This window comes from Corapipo altera, unplaced genomic scaffold (assembly GCF_003945725.1).
Source record: "Corapipo altera isolate COAL_440 unplaced genomic scaffold, ASM394572v1 67, whole genome shotgun sequence".
Taxonomy (NCBI): Eukaryota; Metazoa; Chordata; class Aves; order Passeriformes; family Pipridae; genus Corapipo; species Corapipo altera.
Genome location: NW_020884906.1, coordinates 5955707 through 5970522, shown reverse-complemented (window position 1 = coordinate 5970522; position 14816 = coordinate 5955707). Strand labels below are relative to the sequence as shown.

The 14816-nt window shown below is 43.0% G+C and overlaps 1 protein-coding gene across 3 annotated transcripts; it reads left to right on the top strand.

Moving 5' to 3' along the window:
- The first annotated feature begins 55 nt into the window (after nt 1-55).
- Nucleotides 56-12920, top strand: ANAPC5 (anaphase promoting complex subunit 5). Of its 3 annotated transcripts, XM_027651855.1 has the most exons (17): nt 56-265; nt 354-433; nt 1064-1173; nt 1555-1750; nt 2735-2801; nt 3569-3670; nt 4798-4988; nt 5814-5895; nt 6603-6692; nt 7589-7770; nt 8242-8377; nt 8598-8672; nt 9462-9583; nt 10711-10818; nt 11313-11460; nt 12048-12210; nt 12578-12920. In XM_027651855.1, the coding sequence occupies exons 1-17, from the start codon at nt 62-64 to the stop codon at nt 12790-12792; spliced, it is 2271 nt and encodes a 756-aa protein (XP_027507656.1). In that variant the 5' UTR covers nt 56-61; the 3' UTR covers nt 12793-12920. The 3 variants fall into 3 exon arrangements, with proteins under 3 accessions (XP_027507656.1, XP_027507658.1, XP_027507657.1); XM_027651857.1 differs by lacking the exon at nt 354-433 and having other exon boundaries at nt 247-265; nt 12578-12907; XM_027651856.1 differs by lacking the exons at nt 56-265; nt 354-433 and adding an exon at nt 494-630 and having other exon boundaries at nt 12578-12907.
- The last annotated feature ends 1896 nt before the right edge of the window (nt 12921-14816 follow it).

The window sequence follows — 14816 nt, the reverse complement described above, 5'->3', positions numbered from 1 at the left end:
CGCGGGGTCTCCAGGGCGACGGGGGCGGTGACCCCGGCCCCGCGGTCCCCCGGGCGCCGCCATGGCGAGCGTGCACGAGAGCCTGTACTTCAACCCCATGCTGAGCAACGGCGTCGTGCACGCGAACGTGTTCGGCGTCCGCGACTGGGTCACCCCGCACAAGATGGCCCTGCTCGTGCTCCTCAGCGAGCTGGGCCGCGCCGGCGCGCAGCTCGGGCTGCTGGAGCGCCGCCGCCTCAACCGCCTGCTGCTGCCGCTGCTGCAGGTCGGGGGCGGGCCTGGGGCGGAGGGAGCGTGGGGGGGAGCCCGTGGTGTCGTGGCCTGTTGTCGCGACATGTCGCTGTGCTCCGCAGGGTCCCGACATGGCGCTGTCGCGGCTGCGCGCGGCCATCGAGGAGTGCTGCCCGCAGCTCGCCAGCTCCGTCCACATCAGGTGCGGGAAACGCCTCGGGCGGGGCGGGGAGGGGAGGAGCTGCCGGGGCCGCGTTTGGATCCTCCGCTCTGTCCGTGCCGGCCCTGACACCGAAAAACTGCTCCGAAACGTGCAAACGTCCAGTTTTAAAAGTTACACATTCCGGGCAAAACTGTGCTCCTGCACTTCTCTTACTTCTCATCAGCAGATTCTGAAAGGTGCAAACCAGACGTGGGAGGCATCAGGTTTAAAGTTGCTGTGGTGCAGGAGGTCTGTTTTCACACATAACTCGCTGAAGCAGCAACAGTTCCAATAATCTGATCAAAGGTTTTAAATTTTTAAAATTAAAAAAAAAAAATAAATTTGGGTTCCTATTTGTTCATTTAGCCATATTTTCTAATTATTATTTTTATTAAAATAGCTATTTTAAAAGGAAAAAATAACTCATTATAATCATCTTTTTTTATATAATTATCACTATTATTATTGAATATTTGTCTCATGAGTATAAAAACCTTCTGGCCCCAGTGAATGAGTTACCATTTGGTTCTGTCTGTGTTTACTCATTTATGCCTGAAACAGGAGAGTATTTTATTTGATGTCTGTATGAATACCCTAAAAAAAAAAATGCTGTTCTCTCTCCCTGTTTAGGTTAAAACTTATGGTAGAAGGAGAACTGAAAGATATGGAGCAGTTTTTTGATGACCTTTCAGACTCATTTACAGGGACAGAGCCAGAAGTTCATAAAACAAGTGTAGTAGGTAAATAATTGCTATCCATAAGTTATTTTTGCTGTGATATCTATAGTTGCTGTAGTTTAGTCAGAATACAGCTTTGTTTTTCTTTTTGGGGAGGTGTAAGATTTTTGTCTTGCTCAGATGTTTCATATTAACCTATAATTTTTCATAGTGTCAGGTTGTTACTGATTTTAACAATTTTTCTGTGATCAGATTATTTGTGAGATTTGCACCAAAATTAAGACCAGATTTACACCTTGAAAAAAATGAGTTTTATCACTTGGTAGGCTGTGATGAGTGTCATTAATTTCTATTAAATTTCTCATTAATTTCTCATTAATTTCTGTTAAATGAGAAATGAAACAATATGGTTTAAGCTCTCGGTCATGGTGTTTCCCTTTCCAGGTCTGTTCCTGCGCCACATGATCCTGGCATACAACAAACTCTCTTTCAGCCAGGTCTATAAACTTTACACAGCCCTTCAGCAGTACTTCCAAAGGGATGAGAAGAAGAGTGGAGCTGATGAGAGTGACATGGAACTCACAAATCCGGAGGAGCTGGATGGGAAAATGGAGAAGGAAGAACTCGACGGACCGTTAAGGTGATACAGTCACACTAAAGCCTTTTCTGCCTCTTAAAGAAATCAATCCTGGATTTTTTTAAAGCTTCCTAAACCCGAGCCGAGCTGTGTGGCTACTTCTTAGTGCCACCATGTGGTAGCTGTTGTCAGAGGCTCATGGAAGGTGGCAGTGCCTCATCCTCACTTAGGGAATCACAGGCTGAAGGGCAGTTGCTGCCCACAATTTCCCCACTGCTGTTTGACTTCTCTGGTTGTCATGTGCTAAAGCTTGCTGGAGACTTCCAGGAAGGAAAGCTTGCTTAATAAAGAAAAGTTAAGCTTAATGTTTTTGGCTTCTCTCTCCACCCCTCTCCTAATAAAAGAACTCACTCCCTATACCTCAAAAAGAAGCAAATATTGAGAGTTTTCACCTACTAAAGAAGTATAAGAATAATTATAAAAGTATTTTCTGTATCTATATATTTAAAATATACTTTCTAAACTGTCTTTGTATAAACCTGTGCTTGTGCAGGAGTTGCTGCAGCAGCAGTCAGACAGCAGCTTTAGGGTCTGGCTGGGTGCTCTACTTACTGTTTTCCCATGGAATAAACTTCTGGCAGAACAACTCTTTTCTGGAGTGAAGTGTGTGGCCAAAGTGCCACTTCATTTCACTGGGACAATCTGCAGAAGAAAGGAAAAACAGAGCAAATTCAGTTGAATGTGCCAACCCCACATTATCTCTCTGTTCTTTTTCTTTAGGGTTTTTAGGTTGTATTTAGGGTAAAAGTTCCTGTCTACTACGATTTCTGCAGGTTGAAGATTACAATTAAACTTTGTGAAATCATTTGGATTGCTGGCTTTGATGCAGTAAATTTTACTCTTCGTTAAGTTTTCTCAGTTTTTAGTCCTGCTTTGAGCTTTAATATCTCATAAAACTTTATAAAACAAAAACTGGAGTATCTGATAAAATGTATTTCCTTATTCTATTTCCTTGCCCCTGTTTGTAACCAGAGCATTTCTTACCAGGGAAGAAGAGATATCCTGCAGTGGTCCTCTTTCCCAGAAGCAAGCAGAGTATTTTCTGTCTCAGCAGGTATGTTAATTCTGAATAAAGTGGGGTAAATGTTCCATAACTTGAATTTCACCTTGACTTTTATCCAGAGTGTCAGACATGATGTTAAATCTGTTAAAGATTTGTTGATATCTTGCATGTTGTTGCTCAGTGTGAGCACTTGGGGCTCAAAGTGTTTTATCTAGACATCACCATATGCTGATATTTGGTTCTGGGAAGGTCCTTCCGCTCTCCCTGCTCGCCTCAGATCTGATGTCTGTGAAATGTGCAGTTTTGTTGATTATTCCAGCTGGTAAATACAAAATGGAGCAGAAATACACATGGGCACAAATGTCAGGAATTCAGTATTCAGTAATGCTTATTCTAGTAACTAGATTATTGCAATTTTTTATTAATTGAACTACTTGCCAAAGCAAACTCTGAATTTAGTTGTATTTATTTTCCTGAATTTTTTTTTTTTGTGAGAAGATACGTGTAATTCCAGTGAGAAATATGTTGTGTTAATTATTCAAGGGGAAATTTCACCAGAATTCTTTTAAGTACCTTTAAACAGTCCTTTGAAAAAGCTTTTATTTGACTTGGTCTCTCTGATCTCTGGAAAGTGAACGCTATAATTTAATACAGAATAAAACTGACACTGATGTTTCAGTGTCACAGTAGACAGAGCTGTTACAAAATCTCCTTTAATGTTCTCTCCAAGCAGATAACAACCTGACAGTCCTGTATCACAATGCATTTATAACCCTCTTGATGGAGTTACGTATCTTACTTTTCAAACTTTATTCCAGGCTTCTTTATTAAAGAATGATGAGACAAAGGCTCTTACTCCAGCATCTTTACAAAAGGAATTGAACAACTTGTTAAAATTTAATCCAGACATTGCTGAAGCAGTAAGTACCATTTTCTTTATCCAAAATGGTTGTAAAGGGATTTCTTATCTCTAGGCTGGGATTATTTGGGAGCAATTTATTCTCTATTGAAATATAAGCAGATGATAAAAATGTGAGCAAGTTGCATGTAAATGTTTAGTAATTCAGACTGAAACTCCTGAAGGCACAGAAACCTTAATTAAGCTTCCCTGCATGTCTGGCTTCATGCACAGATATAAGCCTCTTAATTTTGGTGGGACTGAGTGCATTCTTGTTTAACTAAACCTAAAACTTACTTCTCTTTCCCACATTTTCTAAGGAATTTCAGGCCCCATATTCCCATAGTTTAAAAATCAATATTAAGTGCAATATCTGTGCTTAATAACAATTTATAGGGAAAACCCAGACAATTCCCCCTGAGGGTTGTTTCCAGACCTGTGCTGTGAGCACTTGCCTTGTTCCTGAACAGCTTGTTCTTGAGCAGATTCCATGAGTTCCCAGTCAACTCTTCCCTGCTTTCCTTTCTAACTCTTCCTCCCTGGGCTGAAGCAGACAGGATTTTTTGCTCCTGTTGGGACATGTATCCTTGAAAGTCCATGCCACAGTCCTGGGCTGGACTTCACAACTCCATAAGTCCTCTCCAATGTTATGTTTGTCTCACATAAAGGAATTGCCCTGCCTGGGTCTCAGAGCCAAAAAGAAAACACAATTTTAGCATTTCCTTTCTGTCTGCACAGCATTTGGAAGCAGTGCTGATGTTTCTGAGTATCCTGAGTGCAGACACAGTGGGAGTCGTGCCTCCATTCCCCCTCTCGCGTCACACATAAATGCAGGGATTCTGCTTTTGTGATTCTGCCTATGCAGAGATCTCAGTCTGGGTGGGATCGTTCTGACTGCCAGATCTTGGCTTATGGGGCAACAACTGTTAGGGACAACAACCAGTTTTGCCCAAGAAATTATCCAGTTTTATCCAGAAATTCTGCACAGGTAGTATCAGTGTTGTGGCAGCTTTCTGGCCATGCAGTATTTCATGGCTGCAGGTGCTGACCATTTTCTTACCTTTCTCGGTAAGAAAATAAATAGTAATTATAAACACAAACTGTTTTAAGGTCTGTATCGTTAAAGCTGGTTTTTCTCCATTTTTTTAGCATTATTTAAGCTACTTGAACAGTCTCAGAGTGAAGGATGTCTTCAGTTCCACACACAGCCTCCTCCACTACTTCGACCGGCTGATCCTGACGGGAGCAGAGAGCAAAAGCAACGGGGACGAGGGATACGGGCGGAGCCTGCGCTACGCTGCCCTCAACCTGGCGGCCCTGCACTGCCGCTTCGGCCACTAGTGAGGGCTTCCCTGGGCATCCTGGGGCACCTCAGAGTGCTCACACCCCCCCCTTTCCTTCCGAAAATCCCTTTAGGAGAAGGGGCTTTCCCTGGTTTGACAGTTGGGTCAGGATTTTCTGGGGATCTCGGTTTGTTTCTATTTTGACGTTTGTTTGGTTTCCATAAGAACTGAGCTGTCTAAGAGCTGACATTTGTCTGTGTCCTGTCCCTGTTTCCTGGGTGTTTAAGTTCTCAGTCCTACATTTCCATGACCTCAGTGGACACGGATGCCTATTTTCAGCCATATTCTCAAGAAAAGTGTGGTTGGTTTTCTGTTAACATTCAAGTCAACATAGAGCTGATGATCTGGAAAAAAGCATAATTAAAAAAAAAAATCTGAGCTTTTAAAAATGCCATAGAGGTGGCATTTATTTTGTTGATAAAGCTGGCCTTCCCATCTCCATGTATGGTTTGCATTTATTGATTGCTGCCTGGAGGCATCATGTGAAATGAGTGGAGAGGGGAAGGGCGCTGCAAAATTGAGATCAACAACAATTTCTACACAGATACTAAATGCAACCCCTGTTCAAACAATAACTTGGCACATTGGCATGTATAGGGTTTGAAAGCCCACATAGGGGTTCCAGTTGGCATTTTGGCCTCACAAGTAGAATGTGTTGCTGAGTGCCAGGAGGAAAACACAGGCCTTCTCAGCAGTCTGTTAAATCAGAGTTATCTTCTGAGTGCCATATGCATAATTTAGATCAATATTCCTCTGTCTCAGAATGCTGTATCTTAAGCACTGTGGGAATTCTAACTGTTCTCCCTCTCTGTTTGCTCACAGCCAGCAGGCTGAACTTGCCCTCCAGGAAGCCATTCGGATTGCCCAGGAGTCCAACGACCATGTCTGCTTGCAGCACTGCCTGGTGAGAGCTGTCCTCAAATAGGGGGGATTGAGTCATTCTGCTCAGGGAACTGTTGCAGAACTTCTCTTATAGCAGGATCTCACCCAGGGCATCAGTAATTTGGCTGTTCAGCAGTGGGGTGACATTATTTCTGGCAGGTGGGGCACCCAGGGCTGCAAACTTCAGGGTCGTGGGATGGCTTTGTTGCAGCTCGGGATTAATTTCTTAAACAGGACTTGTGATCCCAGAGATCTCAATATTGAGCTCAAAGTTTAGTCTTAGATGTTTTAAACAGACAAGGTCTTTCATAAGCTTCCTTCTTCCTGTCTGTTGAGTTCTCAAAGAGTAACCAGCTGCCTTTTGAGCAAACGAAAAGTTAGAAGGAAAGACTTGGATTTCTCTTTGTTTTTTCCCCTGTAATCAACATTATAATGAATTGACATAAATGGTACAAACTCCTGAGGTACTGCACTCCACAGTTACCAGAACAGTGGGATTTCTGTGCATCACTGACCCTCTAGAGTTGGCTGCTGCCACACCAGTGTCCCACCCTGCACTTCTGATGTATTTTGCTGTGCAGCATTTAGTGAAGTTTCCTCAGAATCATTAATTCTGAAGTGGTGTGTATTTCCAGTGAGATTTTGTGCATTCTGTAACAAGTAAGCCAAGCTAAAAGTGCTGCAGCCATTGGCTATTTGCAACGAGATTTTAATTTTTTCCCTTGCTAGAGCTGGTTGTACATCCTGGAGCAGAAGATCTTCGATAGCTGTGTCCTGCTGGAGCACTCTGTGAACAAATCTTTACACTTTGGGTTGCCAGTGAGTCCATTTCCTCCGTCCTTAACTTCATTCTGGGAGAAACCCATGTGGTGATGGGAGTGTGTGATAAGAGATTTGGGGGTTGTGGCTGGTCTGTTCAAAATATGTAACTGAATTCCAACAAATCTATTTTAACACTCCAAAATGGGGCTGTTTCTGTGAGTTTTACTCTTCATGTTAACAAAGCAGAGTTCAGTTACTTTAATGCCAGAGCACTGCTTTTCCTCCTAAATTTTTTGATTTTCAGGCAGAAAAACTCTGTGGCTACTGGCCCCGGGCACCATTTTGGCACAATATGGTGCTCTGAGGAGGTTCTTATTCCTCCACCTTCTCTGAAACCCAGTGCTGATGCCTCTGGCAGGGCTTTGAACACATGTTTACTTGTCCCAGCTGTGAAATCTTCCAAGGCTGCCTTCCCCTTTGGTGGTTTGTGCCCTGAATCTGTTGGCTGTTAATGTTTAGTTCTGTCTTTCCCAAATCCGTGATTACTTTGTTAAGAGAATTGTTCTAAAATGGACTAAACTGCTGTTTTTGGGAGATGGGAACAGATGTGGCTGCTTGATGGGGAAGGGGAGGGAAGGCTCTGTGTTTTCACAGCTGTTCCATCACTGGAGAAATCCAGGTACTGATCCTGTCCTCCTCTGTAAGATTTCTGTGTGGGGGAGTGGAAATTACCTTTTACATCCAACAAAATGACATTCACATATGTGTGGGTGTGCATAAGTGGGTATTTAAAGAAATGCCTGGAGCAGTGTTCCTTTGTCTGTGCTGAGTAACCTCACGTCTTTTGGGGATTTTTTTATTAGTTTAGAACTCTGCTCCAGTGTGATTTGCAAGCCTGGTGTACTGTGTTGTCTTTCAATGCTGTTGGTATGGGTTTTTTTCCTTCTTCCCAGTATCTTGCTTCCTTGGGAATACAGTCCCTGGTTCAGCAAAGAGCTTTTGCAGGAAAGGCTGCCAACAAACTAATGGATGCCTTAAAAGATTCTGATCTGCTGCATTGGAAGCACAGCCTGTCAGAGCTCATTGACATCAGCACGGCACAGAAAACAGCCATTTGGAGATTATACGGCCGCAGGTATTGGGATTGTTTGGAACCCCTGGGTTACCTCACTGCACTTGTTAGCACATAATGCACTTAATATAGGTGTAACAAATGTCTGTGTCTCTGCACTGCACTAAAATGAAGCAATCAGACTCTGATTCAGTACAGGCTCAGTGCAATTATTTCCATTCTCTTGTGTTGCCTTAAAACTTGTGCTGAAGAAACGATTGAGTTTCCATTTACTAGTGGCAAATAGATCATAAATTTTTCCTTAGCTCCCCTTTTCAGATTTTTTTTGCTTAGACTGTCTGCAGCTTTCAGTCTGTAGTACTTGATGTGCCTGCACAGTCCAGAATCCCTGGATAGCAGTTGTTTTACAAGTTTTCCTTCTTCCCAAGGCCCCTGACTCACCAGAAAATGCAGCCTGTTGTCATAACAAAACTGTAGATTAAAAACGGTGGTTGTTTACTTCTTGAAAACTAAAAGCTGTTTCTCTTGCACAAGCACCATGGCACTTCAACAAGCCCAAACACTGCTGAGCATGAACAGTCTGGAGGCTGTGAACGTGGGCGTGCAGCAGAACAACACCGAGTCCTTTGCCGTGGTGTTGTGTCACCTGGCTGAGCTCCATGCAGAGCAGGTGAGTTCTGGGGCTACTTGCACAAAATGTCATCTGCTGAGAGGAGCTGTGGGTGTTACTGACAGAGAGTGCAAGACTTGGCTGATGTTATTTTCTGCCTTTAATGTCTGCATTGTGGGCAAAGACAATGCAGGGTGTTTGCTTGGCAAGTTGTTTCCCTGAGGGTTGTGTTGAAAGGGAGGGGAGTGGTGCCCATTAATCAAAGTGTTCTGTGTTCCAGGGGTACTTTGCAGCTGCTGCTGAAATACTGAAACACCTGAAGGAAAGATTCCCTCCCAACAGTCAGCATGCACAGGTAGAATCTTCATAATTTAGCCTGTAAATTATGTAACTATTATACAGTAGGATCTGAATCCCATTGTTCCAGAATTCTTCCCTCTGTATGCCTTGGGCTATACATTTTCTCATTTCCCTTGGCTCCTGTCCTTGTGGGAGGCTGTGCAGCATCAGCTTTTCTACAAAACTGTGGAAAAGCTGCCTCTGTTGTTTTCAAACTGGTGAGACATTTCTCCCATTGCAGCCTCCTAAGATAAAGCTGTTTAAATAGAAATTTCATTAACAGAGGAATATACATCTGCTTCATGAGCACATATAGGAATTAAATACTCTGCATTGATTTGGAGCTTCGAAGTTCTGTCTAATTAGTGCTCCTTATTTTGATATATTACAATCCAGAAATAACTGAGAGAATAGGCTAATGGGCTGGGTTTTGTGTGACTCTGGGAAACACATTACCACAGGAGTCTGTAAGATAGGATTTACATTGAGGTGTTCAAGATCCCAGTAGATATAGTCTGGTCCTTCTCTTTTCACCACAGAACAAATCAAAGCATTAGTAATGATTTAGAAGAGCCTTTATACTTAAAATGCAGTCAAGTAGGTGAGCTTCCATATTGAAACATTAATCCAGACCTGAGCATTTCTGTCGAGGACAGTAATTTAGTAAATCCAGTAATTGGACAGTGGAGTTGGTGTGTCTAGACATAAATACCCACAGGGGAAAAGAAAAAGTAAATTCTGCCTTGGGATGAGAAAATGAGCAGGCACAACTTCTAAAACTTGTTCCTGGATGTTCTTTGTTTAGCTTTGGATGCTGTTTGATCAGAAAATACAGTTTGAGCGAGCCATGAACGATGGCAGATATCACGTAGCAGATTCTCTTGTAGCAGGAATTACAGCACTTAACAGCATTGAAGGTGTGTACAGGTAAGAAGTCATGGATCTTCATACACTTGCAGGTGTATCCTGTGAAGATAATGAAGAATTTAGCAGAATGATTGCTGGCATTCATGTGTGCTTACATGTTTTTCCCTTTCCAGAACTAATACAGTCATGCTGTCTAACCTGTAGGGCATGTCTAACCTTAGAGCATGTCCTGCAATAATAATTTCTTCTTGCTTCTCTGGACATTTTAAGAACTGGAATAGCTGAAATTGCTGTTTATCCTAGAGTTGTAGATCTGTTGTGAGAACAATTTAAAATCTGCTGTGGTAGCTGTACTCAAACCTGAGCACATAGCAGATTTTTATGTCAAATAGCTGGGGAAGGAGCTCAGGCCTTGAGCATCTCCCTCTGTGCCCTGGTTTTCACAAAATAGAACAATGTGATTTTTTTTTTCTCTCACCTTAATGGGTTCTTGTTTCTAAATGAGAATGACATGTTAAAAATAGAGTTAAAACTTATTTGGTGAGTATGAAAACCAACTTACTGTTTAAAGCAATTCCTTCTTGATTTTCAATGAGGCAAAACACGTAAAAGCAGCCAGTGCCAGTCAGCCGGGAGATCAGTATTCAAGCTGTGGGACCTGATGCTTGTCCTTCTGGAATTGGACTGATCATGAATTCCCTGATCTTTAAATATTCTGCTCAGTGTCTGGTTCAGGGTGTTTGTACCATCCCCTGCTGCTGTGCAGTTGGCCCTGACTTCCCTATTCTTGTGTTTTCCTGTTGCTCCATATCCTTGTTACCTCAAGCCAATTTTAGCTGCTTTACCTCATACCTGTTTTTCTCACAGATAATGACTTGTGCTTTCTAGCTTGCATGGCCTCCCATTTATGCTGCCTTTTTGGCCTTTGTTTTTGGCAATCCCTGGTTTCTATCTAAAGCAGTTTTATGAGTTTGATCCTTTCTGTCTGGGAGTTGTCCAGTTGGCACCAGAGAGATCTGTTTTTGCTCCTGCCTGTGTGTGTACCAGGCGTACACTTTGTCAAGGTGCCAGTCTGCAGTTACAAGAAACAGAGGTCACAAAATAGAGACCTGTTTTACCATGTCCTGAAGAGCAGAATTGTATCTAAAATACAAAAATAGAGCGATGTTTTCTTTCTACCACGGCAGAAAAGCCATTGTATTGAAAGCCCAAAATCAAATGTCAGAGGCACACAAACTTCTGCAGAAATTGTTGATCCACTGCCAGAAAACCAAGAACACCGAGATGGTGATTAGGTAAGAATGTTTCATTTTCAGAGTATTAAAGCCACTTTGCAGTGATTAGAATCAGCCATTTCAATTTGTCTGTGTTCAGACTTCACTACTCTTCAGATTACCTGCTGTGATTTTGAGATTACAGAATCATTTCAGTTATTAATCATGCTATGGAGGAATCCTCAAAATATTGTGGCATTGAAACCTACATATATTTAATATGTAAACTAAAAGGTGGTAAACTTCAAGTTCCACAAAGATTTATGGAAAAAGGATCTAAAATAAATAGGAAATAGAAACGTGTGTGGTTGTGCCTTAGTGCAAACCTTCAGGGTAGTTACAGTGTTGTTTAATCTCTTGTATCTCAGTGGCATTTCCTCTTAGGGGTGTAATTTAAGTTTATAGTATGTGCAGTAATGTAATTACTAATAAAACCAATACTGTTACGGATGGAAAAATTCCTTGGGAGACAAGTTTTCAGCAATGTTTGTAATTCCTTCCCTCTGTTTTGTCAGGGTGCTGCTGTCAATAGCAGAGCTGTACTGGAGATCTTCGTGTCACACCATAGCCCTGCCTGTGCTGCTGCAGGCCCTCGCCCTGGCTCGGGAGTACAGCCTGCAGTACTTGGCTTCTGAAACTGTGCTCAACTTGGCTTTCTCCCAGGTAGGTCTGATTTGTGTTTTCACAGGGCTGTAGGGCAACATTTATTCCAGGGTTCTGGATGCCGTTTTTACTCCTGTGAGATTTAAGAATGCAGCCCTCTTGGAATTAAATGATTGATTCTCAAGAAGTGTACTTGGAACGTAAAAGCTTTCGAGGAAGTTAATAAAAGTTGAGTTTCGTGTGTATCACTGAAAGGTATAGTTATTGCATATAATTAAGCAGCATAAATTTGTCCTGCCTTAGTTTCTTTGGTTATTTTTTATGCTTGTATTCTGGCTTTCAAGGAGTTTGGGTTGCCTCGTGTATTAAAAATAATGCTGGCAATGAGTTGAGTTATATGTTTTTTATTCTGAGAGATGTGGCTGTCAGCACTGACTCAGTGGAGAAGCCATTCCCAATCATTTCATACAGCAGCTCATTTCTGCTGACAAGTTTAATCTGAAAGAGGATTGTGGGGGAAAAAGTTGACAAAAAGAATAATAATTGTCCTACACCCTTGTCTGTAGTGCATTGTATTATTAGAAACACATATGACTTCCCTGAAGAAGCTTCTACCAGTATGACACTAGCAAGTATTTCTCTTCCAGCTGATCCTTGGCATTCCTGAACAAGCCCTGAATATCCTGCACATGGCAATAGAACCCATCTTGGCCCATGGAGCTGTTCTGGACAAAGGCTGTGCCATGTTCTTGGTGGCCAAATGTCAGGTGGCTTCTGCAGCTTCCTACTCTCCACAAAAGAAGATTGAAGGTAGTGTGAAGAGTAATTTTCATCACTGAAACTGTGCTCAGAAGCGCAAGCCAGTGTTGATACTGGTGTCCTGCTACACCATTACCATTAAAAAAGTGTGTTACCTGGTTATCAGATACAAAATTAAGTTGGAATTAGGTATTCACCAGTTGTTTATGCTGGAACCTTGTTTATCTGCACACTTTCACACCATATTTTGCAGCAAAGGCTGAATAACAGAAACCAGCTAGAAGACCATGTTGCTAAGACACCAATGGTTTTGAAAAGCTGAGGAATTTATAATTGGGCTCCTTAGAAATGAGCTGTATTGCTTGGAGTTGTTATTGTGATATTGTCTTAAATACGACTGTCCCCCTTTTGCCCACAGCTTTAGAATCTGCCATCTTGAATCTGAATGAAGCCAAGACTTACTTTGCCAAGGTGGACTGCAAAGAGCAGCTCAGAGACGTTCTCTACTTCCAGGCCCGGCTGTTCCACACCCTCGGCAGGACCCAGGAAAGGAACAAATGTGCCATGTTGTTCCGGCAGTTGCACCAGGAACTGCCAGCACACGGTGTCCCCTTAATCAATTCCTTCAAGTGATGCATTTCAAGATGAGACTTGTTTGTTTTTCTGGGTTTGGGGTTTTTTTTTTACAAACATCTTTATTATATTCAATCATCCGTGTTTCGGAATAACTGCCAATAAATCATGGTCTGGCATTGAACAAACCTGTGTTTTGTTTGTAGTGACAAGGGAAAGTGTTGCTTTCAACCCATTTCCTTTTTATTCTCTATTTGAAATTAAGAATTGAATGGGGAAAAAAGACCCTCTTGACTGTGTTATAAGCATGCTGAGGGGGGTAGCACAGTCATGATAAAAACAGTGTTTGTTTTTAGTAGTGACATTTCCAGAATCCGTGCTGGCTTTATGAAGACTGGGGCACAAAACATAGTGAGAGGTGGAAGCAAAACTCCTTTATGCTCCTTTTAAGTGGTGTGGAATGGGGAGTCTGATTTAAAACATGTCCTTGCTTTTAACCTGTCTGCAGTCGCTGTTCACGCTGTAGAAACAGATGGAGCTGCCAGAAGGGTTCAGTCAGAGGTGTAACGGTGCAAAGTCCCGGCGCTGTGGTTACACGTGTCCTTGTGCAGAGAAAAAAAAGCTGCAGCTCTGCTGAAATGTGTTTATTTTGTGTGTTCTCCCCTCAGTGCTGTGTATCATTCACCTGCTCTGCTTTTATGGGTGAAGGGCCCCACAAGAAACTGGAGAGAGACTTACAATGCCATGAAGTGACAGGACAAGGGGGAATGGCTTCCCACTGCCAGAGGGCAGGGTTAGATGGGATATTGGGAAGAAATTCTTCCCTATGAGGGTGGTAGGCCCTGGCACAGGTTGCCCAGAGAAGCTGTGGCTGTCTCATCCCTGGAAGTGTCCAAGGCCAGGTGGGACAGGAGCTTGGAGCAACCTGGGATAGTAGAAGGTGTCCCTGCCCATGGCAGTGGACATGTTGGAACAAGATAGTCTTTAAGGTCCCTTCTAACCCAAACCATTCCATGATTCTGTAACTGAATATCCAGTGTGCTGACGTTGTCTTATAGCAATTAGATGCTCACTTTGGAAGAAAATTTCCTGTTGCCTGTATTGTGGGATTTCAGGGCAGATGGGGTCGCACTTTTGTGAGTGTAAACCTCTTGTAGGTGAACCTTGGGGAGGGGTGTGCCAGTCACCCTGTGACTGTATAAAAGCTGAACATCATTTAACACCTGGAGATCCCCTGCCTGAAAGCAATAGATTTAACTGTGGCATTGTCAGCAAGAGAAAGCAAGACCAGACCTAAACCTGGGTCTGCTGGAGCCCTGCCAGGTAAGGAAGAAAAGAGAAGTGGTTGAGACAAGGGTAGTTCAGTGTTAGTTTACACATCCTGCTAATTAGTGCTGCATTGTGGCTGTTGGCAGATCATCAGGGCCTTGATTTTTAAACAGTGACTCTTCCCAACAACAAAGAGGAACCCAGCTTTGTGGGAATGCTGGTGTTGGTGGCTTGTCCCTTCTCGGCTATGTTTAATCACTGTCAAGGGGTTCAGTCCTTAAAATGTTTGGAGCACCTACTATGTTACAGCAAGTGCATAAGCTTGATTTCTGGAGTGGCTTTCAAGATGCTGGTCAAAATAGCAGCATTTATCAACGAAGCTGGCATGGGAACCTGGCTCTACTCCGGGAGCTCTACAGTATCAAAGTGGTGCCCACAAACAGGTCTCAGAGCAAAAAGAGGAAGAGGGTTTGTCCAGCTGTGGCTTTCACATCTACTCGAGGCTGAAGCTGTTGCTTCATGAAAAGCAGAGTCCATCTGAAAACCACAGGTGAGCTCTGCACAGGAATGGTGCTGGATGGGAACGTGCTCCAGAAGAAAAGCCAAGTAATTTGCATGGACAAAGTAAGGGCTGTTTCCCCAGGGCTGGTGCAAGCTGGGGTATTATAAAGGGTTCTGTCCCACCACTGCAGAGCTGCAACCCGTATGGGGGCTGCGTTTGGTGGGGGCAATGGCCTGGCAGTGGCAGCTGTGACATTCCCAAACAACTGGTTTCCAAAGCTCCCCTTCAGGTGATGATTTGGGAAACCGCTCAG

What these genes read in the sequence shown, in the direction of transcription:
- ANAPC5 (XM_027651855.1), top strand. Translation starts at nt 62, where the DNA reads ATGGCGAGCGTGCACGAGAGCCTGTACTTCAACCCCATGCTGAGCAAC. An exon ending in ATCCAGACATTGCTGAAGCA is followed by an intron (nt 3,671 to 4,797) that starts GTAAGTACCATT and finishes CCATTTTTTTAG; the next exon opens with CATTATTTAAGCTACTTGAA. An exon ending in AACACCGAGATGGTGATTAG is followed by an intron (nt 10,819 to 11,312) that starts GTAAGAATGTTT and finishes CTGTTTTGTCAG; the next exon opens with GGTGCTGCTGTCAATAGCAG.